The sequence below is a fragment of the Amblyraja radiata genome, chromosome 26 (genome assembly GCF_010909765.2).
Source record: "Amblyraja radiata isolate CabotCenter1 chromosome 26, sAmbRad1.1.pri, whole genome shotgun sequence".
In the NCBI taxonomy this organism is placed as follows: Eukaryota; Metazoa; Chordata; class Chondrichthyes; order Rajiformes; family Rajidae; genus Amblyraja; species Amblyraja radiata.
The window spans coordinates 22,846,577-22,869,649 of NC_045981.1; the positions used below are offsets into that span (position 1 = coordinate 22,846,577).

The 23,073-nt window shown below is 45.5% G+C and overlaps 1 protein-coding gene across 4 annotated transcripts in view; it reads left to right on the forward strand.

Annotated features, from left to right (window-relative positions):
* The window catches only part of u2af2 (U2 small nuclear RNA auxiliary factor 2), a 47,884-nt gene continuing 24,811 nt past the window's right edge, over positions 1–23,073 (forward strand). For 3 of the 4 annotated variants that reach the window (XM_033044490.1, XM_033044491.1, XM_033044492.1), the window contains exons 1-2: positions 1–204; positions 22,328–22,514. In XM_033044490.1, coding sequence (XP_032900381.1) covers positions 156–204; positions 22,328–22,514 — 236 coding nt within the window. In that variant the 5' untranslated portion in view covers positions 1–155. Of the gene's footprint in view, positions 205–1,320; positions 1,342–22,327; positions 22,515–23,073 lie in introns of those variants that run through there. The other variant, XM_033044493.1, reaches the window with a different exon arrangement.

Here is a 23,073-nt window from a genome sequence, read left to right on the forward strand (position 1 = left end):
CGAGCGCAAGCCGGGAGCTGGTGGCGAGGCGGCCATTGTATGAGGGAGGTGACGGGCTTTGGACGCCGCTTTTAACGGTGGATGAAGAGACCATCCGACACAAAGATAACGGGTTTTATTTCTCAATTAAGATACGTTGAAGTGAGAATAGGCAGATGTCAGATTTTGACGATTTTGAGAAACAGCTGTTGGAGAACCGGCAAGGTGAGCGGGTGGGCTTGAGAGACGAGGCGTTTTGTTTGGAGTTGTCCTTTTAATTAGATGATGTTGTCGGGAAATGGCGGTTAAAGGTTCCATTCAATGTTTGATTAAAACTCGTGTCCGAGAGAGGGGGAGGGTGAGGCCGAGCGGGATGCGCAGGCCCCATCAATGAGACAAGTGTTTGCTGCCTCTCAGACCCCTTATTCCATCTTGCAAAATCCTAACCCTACTCGTTACTTGATATTTGACCAGTTAGTTAAAAATCGACTGCAAATTTATTATTTAACTTATCTGCAATCGGTTTCATAATAGTGGGAGAAATATTCAAAGTAAACTCAGATTATCTACAAATTATGATGGATGGGCATTTGGCTCACCCGTTATTTCAAAATATGTGCCAGTGGCCCAGTGTACAGCAAAAGGAACTGCAGATGCTGGCTTACAAACAAAAACACAAAGTGCTGGAGTAACTTAACGGGCCAGCAGCATCTATGGAGTAGACACAAAAAGTGAAGGGCCTGTCCCACTTAGGGGACCTTATTTGCAGTTCAGGAAACTGCGCTCGCCATATGGTCACCACATGTTCGTAGGTGGTCTCACCAGTCTCCTTCATGGTCGAGAGGAGTTCCCGCATGGTGGTAACTGTTCGCGGCCTCAGTATGGGAGCGCAACAGTTTTCACCATTCAAATGTTTTCCGCGATTGGTGGAGAGCGGCGCCGTGGAGAACATTGGTACTTTTGAGAACGAAGTGCAGTGGTAGTGGGGTCGCCATGTTGTTGTAGGTAGTCGAGGTAGCTGTAGGAAATCTCCTTTGCTGACCGGGCATTTTAATTGGCTCATTGGAGGGGAAAAAACGTAAGCACGAGTTTTCAGAACCAAGGAAAACCGACTGGTAATGTTAAATGCCTGCTAAACTAAAATCACAGCTGTGTATCTCTGGCTTATTAAAAGTTGTCTGGCTTCTTAAAAGTGTCTCCCCCCCCCCCCCCCCCCCCCTTCTCCCCCTCCCCTCCCCGCTCTTTTAAAGGACTTACCATGTGTGTGTGTGTGTGTTCCGCGCTGACAGTCGTTCCAGTTCGTGGTTTTTCAGGCGAGTGCCCCCGAGCTCGAAGGTCGCAGACAGTCCACTGAAAAGTCGTGTAAGTGGGACAGGCCCTTTAGAGTAACTCAGGGGGACAGACAGCATCTCTGGAGAGAAGAAATAGGTGACGTTTCGGGTCGAGACCCTTCAGAGTGAGGGGGGGGGGGGGGGGCGGGGGTAGGGGGAGATGGAAGAGAGGACAGGCAGGACAAAGCCTGGCAAATGATAAGTGTATACAGGTGGAAGGAAGGAAGGGGTGATATGCAGATGGTAGGACAAAGACCAGAGATGAAAAGATGTGAGATAAGGATTGAATTGTGAAGCGAGTGGAAGTAGTGTGGGTGCAAGGGGAGGGGAGAAATAACTATCCAAGTGGAAGTGGAAGCGGGAAGACAAGCAGGGTGTACAACCAAATACATTGAGCTGGTTATGTGGCCAGTGCTGGAATCATGCATGCCATGGGGTCAGTTGGTGCTCAGGATCTGTAGTGATGATAGGCACAAAATGCAGGACAGGCAGCATCTGGAGAGGAGGAATGGGTGATGTTTCAGTCCAAGACCTTTCTTCAGACTGATATCAGGGGAACATGGATAAGGAAGTGTATAGATAAGGAAGTGAAAGGTGTGAAAACAAGACAAAGAGAATGATGGTCAAGGAAAATGTAGAATAGATCATTTTTAGTTGGGAGAAGGTAACAACAAAGCAAACCGAGATGAAATGTAGTCGGAGGCAGTGAGACTGGTCAGAGAACTGGGGAGGGGATGGAGAGAGAGGGAAAGCAAGGGTTACTTGAAGTTAGAGAAGTCAACGTTCATATTGCTGGGGTGTAGCTCCATCAGTAGTATCTGTAGTGATGATATATTTTCAGCATTTAAACTTCTCAAGATTCACTGAAATGTATTAAACTACTGTGCAATATGTTTACAGAAAATTCGATTACAAAATGGTTACATATTTAATTGGAGTGACATCCTATAGACTGGAATATTTTAGTCTGGCATTTCATCCTGAGGGTTGCTGGATTATTGGAGTTTTACTGTAGTTTGAAGCAGAATTAGGCTCATTGTCACTTGTACAGTGGGTATCGTGATAGGCTTTGTTTTGCATGCTATCATATCAGATAATACTATATTCCCAAAAAGTTAATTTGCAAGTTGAATAGGTAGTAAGGATGGTAAATGCAATGCTCGCATTTATTTCGAGTGGACTAGAATATTAAAACAGATGTAATGCTGGCCAGACTGCATTTGGAGTATTGTGAGCAATTTTGGGCCCCTTATTTGAGGTGCTGGTGCTGGAGAGGGTCGAGAGGAAGATTAGGAGAATTTTCCCAGATATGAGTGGGTTAACATGATGAGTGTTTGATGGCACTGGGCCTCTACTTGCTGGAGTTTAGGACAGAAAAATAGGTGAAAGAGGACGCCATTCGGCCCTTCGAGCCAGCACCACGATTCAATATGTTCATGGCTGATCATCTAAAATCAGTACCCCGTTCCTGCTTTTCCCCCCATATCCCTTGATTCCTTTAGCCCTTGGAGCTAAATCTAACTCTTGAAAACATCCAGTGAATTCAGCAGGGCTCTCACTTAACTTTTTTTCCCTGTTGCCAGCCGGGCAACCTCAGCAGCTATTTAGGTTGCCAAATGATAGTTTAGGTGGTCATTTAAGACAGCTTGCATGACGTGTGCGATAATGTGCTCGGACGAAATGCGCAGTTACCAGTCGGAATTATGGTCAATGAAGCATTCGCATATTATTTCTGCTTCAAATGAAGTCACAAACTAAACATATTCACCAATCAAGTCTGAAGAAGTGTTTCGGCCGGAAACGTTGCCTATTTCCTTCGCTCCGTAGATGCTGCTGCACCCGCTGAGTTTCTCCAGCTTTTTTGTGTACCTTCACCAATCAAGACTTGATATATACCACAATGACATGCAGCAAAATTACAATACAGCATCTCATCTCTATTTACACGTTGCAATGAATGCAATTTCTATTATCTCTTTCCACTTCCAAACAAAAATCTGGTTGGATTATTCAGCGTATGATCAACCTCGGTGAGACCAAGTGTAGGCTTGGCGATCGCTTCGCACAACAACTCCGCTCAGTTCGCAATAACCAACCTGATCTCCTGGTGGCTCAGCACTTCAACTCCCCCTCCCATTCCAAATCCGACCTTTCTGTCCTGGGCCTCCTCCATGGCCAGAGTGAGGCCCACAGCAAATTAGAAGAACGGCACCTCATATTTCGCTTGGGTAGTTTACATCCCAGCGGTATGAACATTGACTTCTCCAATTTCAGGTTGTCCCTGCTTTCTTCTCCGCTTCCCAGCTCTCCCTCAGCCCTCTACCTCTGCCTCTTCCTTTCTTCTTCCCCCCCCCCCCCCCCCACCTCAAGCCTCACATCAGTCTGAAGAAGGGTCTCGTCCCAAAACATCCCTATTTTCTTCGCTCCATAGATGCGGCCTTACCCACTGAGTTTCTCCAGCATTTTTGTCAACCCATTCACACAAGTTCTGTTATCCTACTTTCCTCACCCACTCCCTACACATTAGGGGCAATTTTACAGAGACAACTTAACCTACAAAGCCAATGTGTCTTTGGAATGTGGGAGGAAACCCACACGCTTGCAGGGAGAATGTGCAAATTCAACACAGACGGTGTCAGAAGACAGGATCAAACCCAGATCTCTGGCGTGTGAGGCAGCAAGTCCACCAGCTGTGCCACTATATTTTGTTTTCCAACACACAAAAAATTATACGCTAATACCTTTGGTTACTAAAAAAAAAGAACCTATCTTAAATCTCAAAGTGACGCTATGTCCCCTTTTACAGCTACTGTATGTTTTCATTCAGTTCAAGCCTATGGGGCAGTACATTGGCCATAAAGTTGCTGCCTAAAATTGCCAGAGCTGGAATTGATCCTGAATATGGGTGCTGTCCGTATGGAGTTTGCTCTTTTTCCCTTTGATCGCATGGGTTTTTTTCCGGGTGCTCTTGTTTCCTTCCACATTCCAAAGGTGCGCAGGAACCTTTTTCAGACCCAACCCAAAACTTAATATTTTCCTGTTGAGTTACTCCAGCTTTTTGAGTCTATCTTCAGTTTAAACCAGCATCTGCAGTTCTTTCCTATACACACAATACTATATGATAGAACTTTATTAATCCCAGGAGGGTGTTTGTGTGTGTGTGTTATATATATGCGTGTATTGTTTTGTTTTCTTGTTTATAACATTGTTTACAGAGTACCTGTACTATGTTTACATATTCTGTTGTGCTGCTGCAAGTAAGGATTTCATTGTTCTAACTGGGACGTGAGAATAAAAGACTCTTGACTTGCGTCGCTAATGTGTGGGGTAGAACTAGTGTACGGGTGGTCGGTGGGCTGAAGACCCTGTTTCCACGCTGTATCTTTAAATTAAACTAAAAACACTAAAACCAGAGGAAATCTAAAGAAGGGTCTCTACCCGAAACGTCACCCAATTTCTTCTAACCAGAGATGCTGGCTGTTCCATGGAGTTCCCCCGCACAATTAAAGCATGGAATAGTCTTCACCCTACCATAGTTACCCAACCAGACGCAACTAAATTTAAGGTAGCTCTTTTTTCCCAAGAACCCTTTTTTTGCTTAAGTCCAAGTCAAGAGTCAAGAGAGTTTTATTGTCATGTGTCCCAGATAGGACAATGAAATTCTTGCTTGCTGCAGCATAACTGAACATTTAAACATAATACAGAACAGGAGATAAGAGTTCAGTGTGTCCATATACCATAGACCATATACAGTGGCTTGCAAAAGTATTCATACCCCTTGAACATTTCCACATTTTGTCACGTTACAACCACAAAAGTAAATGTATTTTATTGGGATTTTATGTGATAGATCAACACAAAGTGGCGCATAATTGTGAAGTGGAAGGAAAATGATACATGGTTTTCAAATTTTTTTACAAATAAAAAACTGAAAAGTGTGGCGTGCAAAAGTATTCAGCCCCCTTTACTCTGATACCCCTAAATAAAATCCAGTGCAACCAATTGCCTTCAGAAGTCACCTAATTAGTAAATAGAGTCCACTTGTGTGTAATCTAATCTCAGTATAAATACAGCTGTTCTGTGAAGGCCTCAGAGGTTTGTTAGAGAACATTAGTGAACAAACAGCATCATGAAGCCCAAGGAACACACCCGACAGGTCAGGGATAAAGTTGTGGAGAAGTTTAAAGCAGGGTTAGGTTATAAAAAAATATCCCATGCCACAGAGGGTAGTCGAGGCCAGTTCATTGGCTATATTTAAGAGGGAGTTAGATGTGGCCCTTGTGGCTAAGGGGATCAGAGGGTATGGAGAGAAGGCAGGTACGGGATACTGAGTTGGATGATCAGCCATGATCATATTGAATGGCGATGCAGGCTCGAAGGGCCGAATGGCCTACTCCTGCACCTAATTTCTATGTTTCTATGTTTCTATGAACATCTCACGGAGCACTGTTCAATCCATCATCCGAAAATGGAAAGAGTATGGAACAACTGCAAACCTACCAAGACATGGCCGTCCACCTAAACTGGCAGGCCGGGCAAGGAGAGCATTGATCAGAGAAGCAGCCATGGTAACTCTGGAGGAGCTGCAGAGATCCACAGCTCAGGTGGGAGAATCTGTCCGCAGGACAACTATTAGTCGTGCACTCCACAAATCGGGCCTTTATGGAAGAGTGGCAAGAAGAAAGCCATTGTTGAAAAAAAGCCATAAGAAGTCCCGTTTGCAATTTGCCACAAGCCATGTGGGGGACACAGCAAACATGGAGGAAGGTGCTCTGGTCAGATGAGACCAAAATTGAAGTTTTTGGCCTAAATGCAAAACACTATGTGTGGCAGAAAACTAACACTGCACATCACCCTGAACACACCATCCCCACTGTGAAACATGGTGGTAGCAGCATCATGCTGTGGGGATGCTTTTCTTCAGCAGGGACAGGGAAGCTGGTCAGAGTTGATGGGATGATGGATGGAGCCAAATACAGGGCAATCTTGGAAGAAAACCTGTTAGAGTCTGCAAAAGACTTGAGACTGGGGCGGAGGTTCACCTTCCAGCAGGACAACGACCCTAAACATACAGCCAGAGCTACAATGGAATGGTTTAGATCAAAGCATATTCATGTGTTAGAATGGCCCAGTCAAAGTCCAGACCTAAATCCAATTGAGAATCTCTGGCAAGACTTGAAAATTGCTGTTCACAGACGCTCTCCATCCAATCTGACAGAGCTTGAGCTATTTTGCAGAGAAGAATGGGCAAAAATTTCAGTCTCTAGATGTGCAAAGCTGGTAGAGACATACCCCAAAAGACTTGCAGCTGTAATTGCAGCGAAAGGTGGTTCTACAAAGTATTGACTCAGGGAGGCTGAATACTTTTGCACGCCACACTTTTCAGTTTTTTATTTGTAATAAAATTTGAAAACCATGTATCATTTTCCTTCCACTTCACAATTATGCACCACTTTGTGTTGGTCTATCACATAAAATCCCAATAATATACATTTACGTTTGTGGTTGTAACGTGACAAAATGTGGAAAAGTTCAAGGGGTATGAATACTTTTGCAAGCCACTGTATATACACAATAAATAAACAGATAAAGTGCAATTGGCTGTTATTTTTCAGAGTTTGGATTTTGGTGGTGGTGGGTCCTTTACAGTTTAAATTCCATTTGGAGGACCAGGAAACCAAGAAGCAAGAGTTACTCCAGCTCCAGGGAGTGATTCTACGTTTGTTTTCAGAGGTCGCGGCGAGGCAATGGCGGCCAGACCTCCCAAAATGCAAAGGGAGGGAGTAAGTGCCTGACGCCAACCAGTTGCCGTCGCAGTGCGCATGTGCAGGGCGGCACATGCGCACAACCACGGCCGATGATGTGCTGGCCGTGGTTGTGTGCATTTGAAGGGGAGGATGTGCAGGCCGTGGCAGTGCACATGTGTAAGGCGGCCGGCCGTGCCGGCAGAGTAGTAGCGAGCGGAGAACGGAGACCCGACAGCCCGGACACGGATAAGGATGGCGGGCAGAGACAGAGAGAGATAGAGAGGGGGACCGCTCAGAATTAAACGATAGGTGTTCCGGGTGCTTGTCAAGCCGGGCAAAATGGCAGGGTTTTAGGTTGCCCCGTGGCACTTTAGGACCCCATTGGCACCCGGGCAAATTAATTTCAAGCCCTGTTTCAGTGGTAGAGAATTCCACAGATTCACAACTCTGGGTGAAGACATTTTTCCTCATCTCAGCCCTAAATTACCCCTTATTCTTAAACTGTGACCCCTGGTTCTGGACTCCCCAACATCGGGAACATTTTTCCTGCATCTAGCCTGTCCAATCCTTTAAGAATTTTATATGTTTCTATAAGATCCCCTCTCGTCCTTCTAAATTCCAGTGAATACAAGCCCAGTCGACCCTTTCTTTCGTCATATGTCAGTCCCGCCATCCCGGGAGTTAACCTGATGAACCTACGCTGCACTACCTCAATAGCAATAATGTCCTTCCTCAAATTAGGATTCCAAAATTGCGTGCAATACTCTGTACAACTGCAGTAGGACCGCCTTGCTCCTAAACTCAAATCCTTTCGCAATGAAGGCCAACATGCCATTAGCTTTCTTCACTGCCTGCTGTATCTGCATGCTTACTTTCAGTGACTGATGTACAAGCACTCCCAGGTCTCGTTGCACCTCCCCATTTCCTAATCTGACGCCATTAGGTGCCTTCCTGTTCTTGCCACCAAAGTGAATAACCTCACATTTATCCACATTATACTGCATCTGCCCACTTATCCAACCTCATAGCATCCTCGCAGCTCACACTGCCACCCAGCTTTGTCATCAGCAAACTTGTGACATCCCACTAGTCACTGCCTGCCATTCTGAAAAGGACATGTTAATTCCTACTCTTAGCTTCCTGTCTGCCAACCAGTTCTCTATCTATGTCAATACCCTACCCCCAATACCATGTGCTCCAATTTTGCACACTCATCTTTTGCGTGGGGCCTTGTCAAAGGCTTTTTGAAATTCCAGATACACAACATGCACTGGCTCTCCATATTCCATTCTACTTGTTACATCCTCAAAAAATTCCAGAAGATTAGTCAAGCATGATTTCCCCATCATAAACCCATGCTGACTTTGACCGATCCTATCACTGCTTTTCAAATGCGCTGCTATAATATCTTTAATAATCGACTCAAGCAACTTCCCCACTACTGGTCCATAAATCCCTGTTTTCTCTCTCCCTCCTGTCTTTTAAAAAAAAAATGAGTTGGCTACCTTTCAGTCCACAGGAACTGATCCAGAATCGAGAGAACATTGGAAAATGATCACCAATGCCTCCACGATTTCTAGGGCCACCTCCTTGAGTGCTCTTGGACACAGATAATCAGGCCCTGAGGATTTATCTGCCTTCAGTCCCAACAGTTTACCTAACACCATTTCCTGACTGGATTCCCTTCAGTTCCTCCCTCCCACTAGATCCTCGGTCTCCTAGTATTTCTGGGAGATTGTTTGTGTCTTCCTTAGTGAAGACAGAACTAAAGTACTCATTTAACTGTTCTGCCATTTCCTTGTCTCCCATTATAAAGTCACCTGTCTCTGATTGTAAGGGACATAAGTTAGTTGTCACTAATCTTTTCCTTTTTACACATCTAAAGAAGCTTTTAGAGTCCATTTTTATATTCCCCACAAGCCTTCTTTCATGCTCTTTTTTCCCCCCCTCTCAATTAACCCCTTTGTCCTCCTGTTGAGTTCTAAATTTCTCCCAGTCCCCCGGTTTTCTGCTTCCTCTGGCCAATTTATATGCCTCTTCCTTGAATTTAACACTATCCTTGATTTCCCTCGTTAGCCATGGTTGACCCGCTTTCCCCGTTTCACCCTGATCCTGTGCTCAGGGTGAGGGACTTTGATGTATTCCCTTCCATCTTGACTACCTGGGGCCTGGCGGTGAGAAAGTCCAGGGCCCAGGCACACAGGTGTTGAGCCCTAATTCCAGTAGCTTCTCGGCCAGTCTGGTGGGGATTATCGTGTTGAAGGCTGAACTGAAGTCTATGAACAGCATCCTCACGTAGCCCGCCTTCTGGCTGTCAAGATGAGAGAGAGAGAGAGAGAGAGAGCCCCTGCAGGAACTATACATCAGGAGGTGCAACTCCAGAGCCAATAAAATCATGGGAGACCCCTTCCACCCCTGCAACGGACTGTTCCAGCTGCTACCGTCAGGCAAACGCCTCCGTTGCCATGCTGTGAGAACGGAGAGGTTGAGAAGAAGCTTCTTCCCAGAGGCCATTAGGACTGTAAATTCCTATCTCACCAGGGACTAACTTTACTGTACCACTCTACTGCTTTTTAAAAAAAATTGCTGTTTTTTTCCCTTTTTCCTTCCGCCCACAATATTTAATATGAAAAAGAATATTTGATTCTGTTACATTCTGTTTGTAGTTAGTTTGTTTGTTTGTCTTTTTGCACAAAGTCCGCGAGCATTGCCACTTTTCATTTCACTGCACATCTCGTATGTGTATGTGACGAATAAACTTGACTTGACAATTTTTGGAGTTCATCAATGCAGTCTTTAAATCTTTGTCATTGTATCTCCACCGTCAACCCTTTAAATATAATTTGCCAGTCCTAGCCAATTCCTGTCTCGTACCTTCAAAATCTCCTTTCTTCAAGTTCAGGACCCTAGTCTCTGAATTAACCGTGTCACTCTCTGTCCTATTATGGTCACTGTTGCCCAAGGGGCTCTGCACAACAAGATCGCTAACTAATCCCTTCTCATTACACAATACCCGGTCAAGGATGGCCTGCCCTCTAGTAAGTTCCTCTGCATATTGGTTTAAAAAACCATCCTGTGTACATTCCAGGAAATCCTCAGCGCTGCTACCAATTTGGTGGGACCAATCTATATGTAGATTAAATTCACCCATGATAATTGCTGTATCTTTGTGACACGCATCCCTAATTTCCTGCTTGGTGCTATCCCCAACCTCCCTACTGCTGTTTGGTAGTCTGTATACAACTCCAACAATCATTTTCTGCCCTTGGCTATTTCGCAATTCTACCCATACTGATTCTACAGTAAGCAACCTAATGTCTCTCCTTGTTATTGCATTAATCTCTTTAACCAGCAATGCCACCCCAACTCTTCCTTTCTATCTATCCTTCCTGAATATCGAAAACCCAGCATGTTTAGCTCCCAGCCCTGGTCACCCTGGAGCCATGTCTCTGTAATTCCAACTATATCAAACTCCTTAACTGCTAACTGCACATTCAATTAATCCACCTTAGTACGAATGCTCCTCGCAATTGGCACATTGTTTTTCTCATCTCGCGTCTACCTTTTGCTTCTGTCCTCCTTTTATGGCCCTCTATCACCTTCCATTGGTTCCCATCCCCCTGCCCTATCAGTTTAAGCGTAATCTTTCCTACACTCTCTTTCCTGTTAACTGCATGCATACGCTTCCATGTTGTTGACTACACCCCCCCCCCCCCCCCCCCCCCCCCACTGATGAACAGTGAAAGGCATGGATAGAGTGGATGTAGAGAGGATGTTTCCACTCGTGGGACAGTCTAGGACCAGAGGTCATAGCCTCAGAATTAAAGGATGTTCCTTTAGGAAGGAAATGAGGAGGAATGTATTTAGTCAGAGGGTGGTGAATCTGGAATTAATTGCCAGAAAAGGCAGTGGAGGCCATCAAGGGATATTTTTGGCCAAGATAGATACATTCTTGATTAGTACGGGTGGCGGGGTATGGGAAGAAGGCAGGAGAATGGAGTTAGGAGTGAGATAGATCAGCCCTGATTAAATGGCAGAGTAGACTTAATGGGCTGAATGGCCTAATTCTTTTACTATCACATGATCTTATGAACACATTCTTTGTCCTCCTTGAGATTTATGCCTTCTTCAACTGCAACTTTATACCTTGATCAGAGTCCGTCACTTAATGTTCACAACCGAGGGATAGTTCTCGAATGCCATGGCTGTTCTCTGCCACATTTCACAAAATACTGCTAACTGCTACATTAGGGCAGACACTCAAATTCCAGGGGGAAAAACACTTCACTGACTGTATCATCAGTCCACATGAACCAGGAATTTACCGCTTTGCAAACTTTCTAAGTTTTAGGCATTCATAAAGAAATTTGTCCTGCTTGTGTCACTGCAGAGGCCTCTATGGCAATCAAGATTCATAGAACATTGAACGGTACAGCACAAGAGCAGGTCCTTCGGCCCACAATGTATATGCCAAACATGGTGTCAAGACCATCACACAGCCCATATGCCTCCATTACCTGCATATCCACATACAAAAGTATTTTAGATGCCACCAATGTATCTGCATAAACCACCACCTCCTCCAGCGTGTTCCAGGAACTCACCATCCTTGGTGTTAAAAACTTGCCTTGTACATCTCCTTTAATCTTTGCACCTCTCACCATAATGCTATGCCCTCTAGTATTTGATTTTTTCATCTATGGAAAAAGATTCTGACTACCTTATCTATGCCTCTCATAATTTTATGCACTTCAGTCAGATCTCCCTGCAACCTCTGTTATTCCAGAGAAAACAATCGAAGTCTGTCCAACCTCTCTCTGAAGCTAATACCCCTTAATCCAAGCATCATTCTGTAAACCTCTGCATCCTTTCCAAAGCTTTCACATCCTTACTGTAATGGGGCGACATAAAGTGTATGCAATATACCAAATGTGGCCTACCTTATGAACATAAATCCTTAAATATAGCCAAGCCAAACTCGTACAATAGGTAAAGCAAAGAGAAAGATAAGAGCGCAGAATATTGTTGGCATCATTGTAGCGCAACTGTTTCCGAGACAGTCCAATGAGATACAGGAGAATCGGGCTATGCCCTAGTTTATGAAAGGATTGTTCAGAAGCCTGGTAATAGATAAACATTAACACTTTTTATGTATTTTAGAAATGTCCAGGTTTAAATGCCACATGCTTTCTACAGCTAAATTCTTGGTCAAAAACATTCAACTGTTCCTCCACAATCTCAATAATATTTGGGAGAGAGTGGTCTCAGTTTCTTCAACAACCTATGGGGAAGTCTGTTTTGAATCTCCCATGATCTCACACATTGTGCTTTGATGTTTTGAACTCCAATGCTCTGTTTCATTGTTAATAGTTATGGTGCTTGAATCCAAGCCATTCATAATTTGCATTCTTAATTTATATTGGGAGAACAAAATGTTGTAACTCCGAGTTTGTTGCTGATGCATAACTAAGTGGAATTGAGTAAGGAGGAGGATGCAACAATGATTCAACGGAGCACTGACAATTTTAGAGGGCAAGAACAGTATAAAAATATAATGTGGAAAAAATGTGAAGTTATTCATTTTGGTGCACAAAGCAAAAGAAAAAGGTATTATTTTTATTATGAGAGATTAGGTAACGTTGATGTTCAAAAGCTCCAGCGTGTCCATTAAACCACACTGAAACCCAAATGGGCAGGAGCCGGAAGGAATTTGGAAAGCAAAATATTCAATGGCCTTGATTACGAGAAACTTTGGTAGTAAATCTCTTGTAATGAGTATAGGGTTTTGGTAAGAATGCACCTGGAGTACAATGTACATCTTTGGGGCCTCCACTTAAAAAAGGATATACCGTATTTCCCAGCAATGAAGACGCACCCCCAATTTAAGTTGTTAAATTTTGAGAAAAGGATGGCGGGGCAGGATCATCGGTTTGGTCGGTAACATCGACTGCGTGCCCCGGGACTGGCTTCAGTTCCCAGATCCCTCGCGTCCCCGGGACTAGCTGCAGTTTCCAAATCACCTGCCCCGGGACTGGCTGTAGCGCCCAGGTCGTCTGCCCCGGGACTAGTAGAGAGAGAGAGAGAGAGCCCGGGACGGAGCAGCCAGCCTTCCGCCCAGTAGCTACCCACCAACAACCACCTCCACTGGTTACGCATATGGCAAAGGACACCGTGGCTGGCTGGCGGGTGGGCTGGCAGAAGGCACTGAGCTAGCGGCCGGCTCCGCAGTCCGGTCCCGGCGGCCGCTCGCAGCCACCCGAGCTACTTCCCTCCCTGGCCACAATGGGGTGGCTCCACGCCCGAAGCGCCGCGGCAGCGATGAGTGAGTAAGTTGCTGGCATGATCCCCGACCCCCTCCTTCTCAATGCCCCTGCCCTCCCCGCAACTTTACCCCTAGCCAGACTCCCCACACGCTGTGAAGGAACTCCTCCCCCCCCCCCCCCCCCCCCCGCCCTCCAGCGGAGCTGTCCTTTTACTGCTGCTTCCCATCAGCTGCCAGCAATAAGGGATAGACTTGGCTATCCCTCAGTACAGCAACATCGGTCTTGATGTTGCTGTGCTGAGGGATAGCCAAATCTATCTTTCTTGGCTAACAACCTAACCTTTGGCTTCCAAGATGCAGGTAAATTTTCGTGCCTTCTTTTTGGGTAAAAAATAGCGTCTTCATTGCCGGGAAATACGGTACTTGCAATAGAGGCAGTGTAGACTAGGAACAATGGCTTTGCCAGGTGAGTGGAGATCAAATAGGCTACAGATCTGTAAAAGCCTTGAAAAATGAATGATCAGTACCGAAACAGGCTCTTTGCTCCAACTCATCCATGTCATCCAAGATGCCTCATCTAAGTTAGTCCCATTTACTGGAATTCTTTGCCACAGAAGGCTTAAGAGGCCAAGTCAGTGAATATTGTTAAGGCAGAGATAGATAGATTTTTGATTAGTGCAGGCGTCGGAAGTTATGGGCAAAATGGGTTTAGGAGGGAGAGATAGATTAGCTGGAAGCGATGAAGACAACAGGACAATTCGGGACCGGCAACAGATGACTTCAGGCAAGTAGGTTCCCTGATAAGCTCATTGTTGGTTAGGGACAGGCGAGGGAGGTTTTGTAGCAGATGTTTAAAATTGGAGAATTCGACGTTCAGACCGTCAGGTAGTATGATTATCCAAGCAAAATGTCAGGTGATGTTCCTTAGATTTGCGTGTGGCCTCAGCCGTACTGCAAACAAATTCTAATCTGGTGTAATGTCATTTGAACCCATAGTCAAGAGTGTTTTATTGTCATATGTCCCAGATGGGACAATGAAATTCTTCCTTGCTGCAGCACAACAGAATAGTAAGATTAAACGAGAACTTATCAGTTTGAAGTTTGATCTGTATTTTATGAGGAGGAACGTTGAGGGAATACGTGAAGAACCCCGCTTACGACGCATGCGTGTCATCCTTCAAAGCAGCGGTGTGAGGTCACAGAAACACTATAATGACCTAATATAGTAAGATTATCAAAGAGATACCAGTTTAAGATATGACTAATCGAGGGTGGGAGCGGAGGGCACGTATTCCCTCAACGTTCCTCCTCATAAAATACAGATCAAACTTCAAACTGGTAAGTTCTCGTTTAATCTTACTATTTTACTTCGGAGTCACGTGAGTGACTACGTGAAGACTTCAAAGCTCTGTGACCATGCCGTGGAACGAGTCCATGCTTCACAACTGCCTTGGTTGTGGGGAGAATGATGTTAACATCATTAAACATAATACGATATTGAAACCCAACTGTAAAATATTAATTCCAATTATTGCCCCTATTTATGCGGTGAATTATATGCAGAACTTAAAATTGTTTCTGCAATTCTTCCAGGTTCAGTAACTGGTTTGTTATAAAGTCGTTGGATAGTTTCCTCCGTTGACCATTCTACTGTCTTGAGGGTTTTGTCCATTGGTACGTCCAGCTTCATAGCTGCCAATGTAGCTGCAGCCCTGATGGAGTAAGATTTAATTTCTCCTTAGAGTCCACTCCAGCCTTTGTCAGGACTAGCTTAGCCATTTAGAGATGATCTGGACTGTCACTGTTTTGAGTGGCTATTAGTAGCTGATAAACGTGACATTTCTTCCCTCTGATGATCTAGCATACTTCATGTATGATAGTAAATGAGTTATAATACAGCAACGACCATCTGTCGTATAGGCTCTGTACTTTGTTTTTAGGCCTGCTGACCCCTGTCTGTTCGGTTTGACCCTTTAATTGATGTGACAGGTTTAATTCCCTGATGAAATCATCATGTTGTCCAGCCTTAGTTTCTGTAGTGACTGGACTCTTTGCGCCGTGACCAAGGCCATCAGCATGACTGTTTACATAGTCAGTTTCTGTAATGACAGAGCTGTAGCTGGAGACCAGTTTCTTAACTTGGTCAGTACAAAACTCACATCCCATATATGAATGTACCTAGTTCTTGGGGATTAATTTTAACATGCCCTTAATGAGTTTTGTTACCAGTGTGTGTGTCCCCACAGAATGTCGCTCTGTACCTTCGACAGGTATGTAGACAGAGCACTCCTGGCGCAATTGTGGTACTATGACTAAGCCTCTCATCGTAATGGAGGCTTGCCAGGAATTCCAGAACAGATGGCTGTTTATAGATCTGTGGGTGATAACAGTTATGAACGTACTTCCTATTTCTAGAGAATACCAAGTACTGTTGAATGAGTGGACTGTCTGCGACCCGCTGAAAAGATTCCGCCTATGGTCCGTCAGTCCTAGGTGTACAAGAGGTGCTTTCAATTGTACAATAAATAGGTTAATATATTGAATCCTTTATTTGTCATTCAGACCTTTCGGTCTGAACGAAATGCTGTTGCCTGCAGCCATACATGTAATAATAACAAAACACAATAAACACAAATTAACATCCACCACAGTGAGTTCACCAAACACCTCCTCACTGTGATGGAGGCAAAAGTCTTAGAGTTACTGTCTCTTCCCTCCTCTTCTCCCTCTGCGCCGAGGCGATACCCCACCGGGCGATGGCGGCCCAGGGGGTGGTCGAAGCTGCCCGCAGCTGTTGCAACGGGTGCTCCGGAAAACAGGCACCAGCCTGTGACCTGCGAGCTCCCGACATTGTCCTCCACCGGCCCGCGGCCGAGCCCAGGATCCAGGTCGCCGCCGCCTCAGCCGCCGTAGCACCGTCTCCGCTCCGCACCGGGCCGCCCACAAGGCAGCGTCTCAGCCCCGCACCGGGCTGCCCCCACGGGAGCACCTTCCAGCCAGTAGCCGGTCCGCCCACAAGGCAGCGTCTCAGCCCCGCACCGGGCTGCTCACACGGGAGCACCTTCCAGCCGGTAGCCGTGCCGGCCGCACAGGAGTGTCTCAGCTCCGCACCGTCCGCCCTCACCGGAGCGCCGAGTCGTGCCGCTACCCGGACGTCGCCACAGCTCGAAGACGGCCAGCCTCGCGTTGGTGAGTCCTGGCTGGCTCTACCTCCGGACCCTCGAGGTCGGTCGCAGGTTGGAGGCCGCCAGCTCCGCCATTAGGCCTCAGCGCAGACGGGGGAAGAGAAGGGGGATACGACAAGAAGTCGTATATAGATAGTAACATGGGTAACTCTCCATGTTGCTAGAAAGAACCAGTAAGTTAGGTCTATGATGGATGGTGATGAATGGTTCTGCCTTCTACCACCGTTGTTTATAATATGTTGTTTATTCTTATATGGCTGCAGGCAATATCATTTCGTTCAGACCTAAATGTCTGAATAAAATAAGAATTCAATTCAATTTACAAATAGAGTTGGCCAGATAGTCACGTGGTGTCGGTAAGTTTCTACCCATAGTTGACATACTACTCCCGGTGTCCATAAAACTGGTCACTGTTAATGTTAGGTTATGACCATGCCTAATAAATGTACCCACATCTAGCGCCATAGTGGCGTCAGTCGGTTACTTCATTAGCCTGTCAGAATGACCCATAAATTGTTTGAATGACGCGTGACTGCGTTCAGTAATTAGATAATGTCTGATATTATATGGCTGGCACACAGTCCCTATGCCAATTCTACTAGCAGTCTGATGGATAGTTAGTTCCCTGCCAGTCTCCATTAAGGCTGTCCATATTACCAGCAAAGTCAGTGCCATGTGAACTGTGTTAGCAGTGAACCGCAGATGACCTGTAGTTTAACACATCTGTGGGTACCTCTAATTGGTAATCTAGCCAGCATATCTTGATACGATGCTTGCCAAATAGTACCCTAGGATCAATACAGAAGATGACACAAAGTTCCCATCTGAAAGAATATAAGTACGAAGTTCCATTAACCTAAGATGAAGTGGCAACCACCTCTGATTATGATAAGGATATTTAGTACACGAATTTCTGTGATTCTTATTGGATGTCTCCATAACATCTATAATGTGTGTACGTAGTTTAATAATGCTTCAATTTGTTGCTTCCTTGTCTGAATGACGTTCAGTTCAGTACATGCTGAACTAAGGAGCAAGTAATGAATACCTCCACATTCTATATCAGTGGTTTGGGAGGTTCCAGGTTTGCATATAAGGCCAGTGCATCCTGGTGAACTAGTGTCATGTTTATTTCTAATAGTGCGGCCGTTAATATCCCGCTGATAGGACTTTAGAACTTTCTTTCGGTTCAATACCTTGTCCTGTTATGTTTTTGGTTACTGCTAAGACTAAAGGATCCAGCAGTCCAATACAATTCCTGATAGATAGCATTCCCATCTCAGGATTACACAGTAATGTCTGTTCCAGTAATGTCTGTTTCAGGGGAACAAAAGCACACCTGTGAGTAAGGCTAACTGGTCAGATTTGAAGCCAGCATGCTGACCAACGTGTCTCCAAATACTTCAGTTAACACTGGCCACATTCAGAGCCCCATATAATTGTGCCGTTGCTCGCAGTCCCGGTACTCCCCGGCACCTGTCACTGACGGCCGAACATGCTGCAGCCACTCGTACCGGTTTCCCAGCTCCGCGAAAATGGCCGCTGCTGGCTGCGCTATATCCTGCAGCTGCTCATCCTTACTTCGGTATCGGTAAGTATTATCCGGAGGCTGTTTCTCCACATCACTTTCGCAGTGATGTACTTTGCGCTTTGCCTTGCCTTCCCACAGGATTTGATTTTCCCGGCGCGGGGTTTAAATCCGGCACAGCTGATGTCTCCATACAAGTTGCCTGTGCCGGCGGCTGCTGCTGCAGGTCCCCAGCACCTTCGCCACTGACGTCCTGTAGCTTCTTTACAGCCTTTCTACGCGTTGCTCTGTCCATTTCCTACACTGGGTGAAATGCAGAGTCCACTTTCTCCCCTCCTTCAGGGTTATGTAAACCTGTGCCTTGGTCAGGGTCTGACCAAATTTGGTCCTGCCCACTCTCCTCCGAGGAGTAAGAGATATCTTGCGGCCCCACACGGGGTACCGCTGTGGGACTTACCTTTTGCCCACTGTGGCTAGCCTCCATATTTCTGGGACTGCCACCATGGAGGAGCTCCTCCAGCCGTTTTGGTGTGATTTGCACTCGCTCCCTTTCGGGAGATGGTGGTGCTGATTCTTTCTTTCTTCCACCCGTTTTGGTGTGATTTGCACTCACTCCCTTTTCGGAGATGGTGGTGCTGATTCTTTCTTTCTTCCACCCGTTTTGGTGTGATTTGCACTCGCTCCCTTATTGGGAGATGGTGGTGTCGACATTTGTTGCTGTGCCTCTCGCTCCCTGCTGCTCTGTCCGCTCGTGGCTGCTCCTAAAACCCCTCCAACCGATCTCCAGTGCGCACGGGCACTGGTCGCTCGCGGCTATTCAGAGTCGGACTCCTCGAAGTCAACGACTCTGATTATGCCTACCTCTCCCGACCAGCCGGGGCCGGCGCGGGAGCGAAGTTGGGAGCAGAAATCGGGAGGGAAAGTCGGGAGCAAAAGTCGGGCGCGAAAACCCGGGAGCAAAAGTCGGGGGGGGGGGGTAAGTCTGGCACAGCTATTCCCATTACGGGAGTTTAGCCTGTTGCTGCTGTGTTTCCCCCCCCCTGCCTCTGCGGTGCTCCAGCGGGTCCAACGTGTACTCAGTGCTCTCGGACACTGACCGCTCGCCGCTATTTTTAGACCTGCGGAACCCCTGTTAACGCGCCAGTTCCGCACCTTCCAGCCCCTCGGACCCATGAATTATTAAATCCACTAAACGACTTGTGGGGCTGTTTCCGGGTTGTCGGGAAAACTGCTCCAGCGACCGTTGGCATAGCGCTAAAGTCGGCTCCGTTCCTGTTTAAAAGCAATTAACGGGCCCCGGCCGCTGCTGGCTGCCTGCAAATCTGCAGACTCTCCCCAGCCAGCTTCATCAGCCTTCTAGATAAAAAAGGGTAAGTATAGAAAACGAAGTTCCCTTACGTTCCTGTTGCAGGTTCAACCCCTGCCGATTAGGAGAAACGTCCTTCCTCCAGCGATGACGAGTTCGAATGCGTGTAGCGATATGACACGCATGCGTCGTAAGCGGGGTTCTTCACGTAGTCACTCACGTGACTCCGAAGTAAAATATGTGACTATGTAAACATAGTACATAACGGGGGAAGAGGAAAAAAAAGAAAAAGTTCAATAAATAACAAATATAGTGCAATAATAATATAGTATTTTGCAGTTCAGAGGTTATTCATTGTGTTTAATAGCCCGATGGCTGCAGAGAAGAAGCTGTTCCTGACCCTGGACGTTACAGTTTTCAGGCTCCTGTAACTTCTTCCTGATGGCAGTGGTGAAATGAGTGTGTGACCAGGATGGTATGGGTCTTGGATGATTCAGGCTGCTTTTCGAGACAGCCTTCAATGGTGGGGAGGTCAAAGACGGTGATGGACTCGGCAGTGGTCACAACCTTTTGTAGTTTTTTTGTCTCCTGGACGTTCAAGTTGCCGAACCATGCCACTATGCACCAGTCAGAATGCTCTCTACCGTGCACCTGTAGAGGTTTAGGAGAATCCTCTTTGACAAGCCGAATCTCTGTAATCTTCTCAGGAAGTAGAGTCTTTATAATTGCATCGGTCCAGGAACGATCTTCGGAAATATGCACGCCCAGGAATTTGAAGTTTTTGACCCTCTCCACCATTGTCCCATTGATGTGAACAGGATTGTGGGTCCTCATCCTTCCCTTACCAAAGTCCACAATCAGTCCCTTGGTCTTACTGATGTTGAGCCAGGTTGTTGTGCTGGCACAATTTGGTCAGTCGAGCTCATTTCTGTACTCGTTGGACAAATCACAGATCTGTGATTTGTCCAACAACAGTGGTGTCGTCGTCGAATTTGATGGAGTTCGCACTATGTCCAGCTATGCAGTCATGGGTATAGAGTGAGTAAAGCAGGGGGCTGAGCACGCAATGCTCCCGTACTAATTGTTACTGAGGATGAAGTGTTTCCACCTGTGGCATTTTGTCACGGTCAGCATCAACATCTGATTAGATGACTTGCTTTCATACAGCCTGAGTAAAGTGTCAATGTAGGTTTTGTGCCTTTCTCAACATCCTGTTTTGATATTCACTGTTATTTCATAGAAACATAGAAAATAGATGCAGGGGTAGGCCATTCGGCCCTTTGAGCCTGCACCGCCATTCAATATGATCATGGCTGATCATCCAACTCGGTATCCTGTACCTGCCTTCTCTCCATACCCCCTCTTCTCTTTAGCCACAAGGGCCACATCTAACTCCCACTTAAATATAGCCAATGAACTGGCCATTAACCATTTCATTAATCATCTTCTCAGAATTGCTGTGATTCTCTTCCAAATAGCATCACAACATTTGAGTCCTAAGTAGACAGGTGTGATTCTCGCCAGAAGATTGTCCAGACACTGTTAGTGACATTTTGGAAGGGTCTCGACCCGAAACGTCACCCAATCCTTCTCTTCAGAGATGCTGCCTGTCCCGCTGAGTTACTCCAGCATTTTGTGTCTACAATAGATCTACCTTGGTTTATTGCTTGGATCCGTTAATCATAAGTGATAGTTTGGGTCCAATAATTTGGACTTTATGTAATAATATACAAAAATAGCATGCATCCTTGTCCCACAAAAAATAGATTGAATGCAATTGAACTAAATGCTCCTCCATTAATTTACCAGCAAAGTATTGGAAGACCTCAACGGCTCTGCTGTCGGGTGGTACTTAATCACCAATAACATGTTTGCTAATGTAATTTGGGATTCTGCCAATGGCATATCACAGCCTTGATCCAAATGTTGAATTCCAGAAAAGAAAATCACTGTCTTGAATATCGGGGAAATACTACCAGCAGCACAGTGCTGCAGAGACCTAGGTTCATTCCTGACTATGGGTGCTGTCTGTATGGAGTTTGTATGTTCTCCCTGTGACCACTTGGGGTTTCTCCGGTTTCCTCTCACATTCCAAAGACATGCAGGTTTGTAGGTTAATTGGTTTCTGTAAATTGTCCCTAGCGGGTAGGATAGAACTAGTGTTGAGGTGATTATTGGTTGGCACAGACTCGATGGGCCGATTGCCTGTTTCCACGTTGTATATCTAAACTAAAATGCACTTAACTAAGTGTGACTGAAGGACTTACCGAGGTCAGTGGGAATAGAGTCCAATCTCTTCGTTAGCTGGACATTTTGGTCACAAAGGAAAATCTTGATAAATCAGCATGCCTCAAAGAAAAAGATCCCAATTTGCTAAAAGATATGTGAGGAAATTGTAGAGTCTCTGACGTGTATTCTTTTCAATCTTTCCTGGCCAAAGGAATAATGCCAGAGGTTTAGAGGACTGCCGGTGTTGTACCATGGCGTGTCCTTTGTCTCTCCAATTTTTAAAGGTAAGCACAGCCAATTCAACTTCAATGTTGACGAAAACCAGTGAAATTAATTTTGTTAAACAATATATGCCTTCATTTAAAAAGCCACTGATTAACCAAAGATAATCGGCATGGATTTAATGGAATGACCTGACTGAATTTTTGCGGCAATAACAAAAGTCAATTAAGGGATGTTGGAGGTCTGTGTTTCCTCAACATGGAAAGCCTCTATCAAGTCTTGTGCAGGTTCATTGTGATTCTTACTGCTTCACTGGCAATCAACAGTACAACCCTGATAATTATGCACATTGGAATTTTGAGAATTTTCACCCCTCATTTGGAAGTTTTGAGTTGTGAACACTATCCAGTGGAACAAGCAAAATTACTTAATTTGGTTTCATTTCGTAAGCTAATGTTGACTCTCATTTTGTAAAAGTAATATATCCCAATTATAATCAGTGTTTCATTGAATACTGATATCCGAATACTTTTTCTAGAACGCGAAAGGGAGCGTCACAAGAAGAAGAGTCGAAGCGTTTCCAGAAGTAGAAGTCGGGATAAAAAACGGAGAAGTCGAAGCAGAGACAAACGCAGCCGTAGTCGAGACAAAAGAAGTAGAAGTCGAGGAGGGAGAAGTAGAAGCAAAGATAAGCGAAGCACTTCCCGAGAACGAAAGCGACACAGGTAATTTTTATAAATTTCTGAAACATTTGCATACCAAGATTGTTAATACAGAATCTTTACAAAGAACAGGCGTTCCCACAAACAACAAGAGATATTCTTATTGCCAACAGTTGTCACACTGCTGCATCAGAGTGTGCTGAAAGTGAATTGGCTGCAGTGACCAGTATGCAATTATAGTATTATGTTCACCAATAAACTATACTTGTTTTCTTTTCTACCTGTGAGGTAGTTTTCTAGTGAATAAAACTCCGTGCAACATGCTGCAGATGAGCCTTTAGACTTTAGAGATACAGTGTGGAAATAGGCCCTTTGCCCCACCTTGTCCGCGCTGACCAGTAATCGCCTCATATAGTAGCACTATCTTACACGTTAGAAATGATTTATAACTTTTACCAAACCCAATTAACCTAAAATCCTGTGCCTTTGGAGTGTGGGAAGAAACAAAAGTACCCAGAGTAAACCCACGCAGTCACAGGGAGAATGTTCAAGCTCTGTACAGATAGCACACGTAGTCAGGATCAAACCCGGGTCTCTGGCGATCTAAGGGAGCCACTCTACC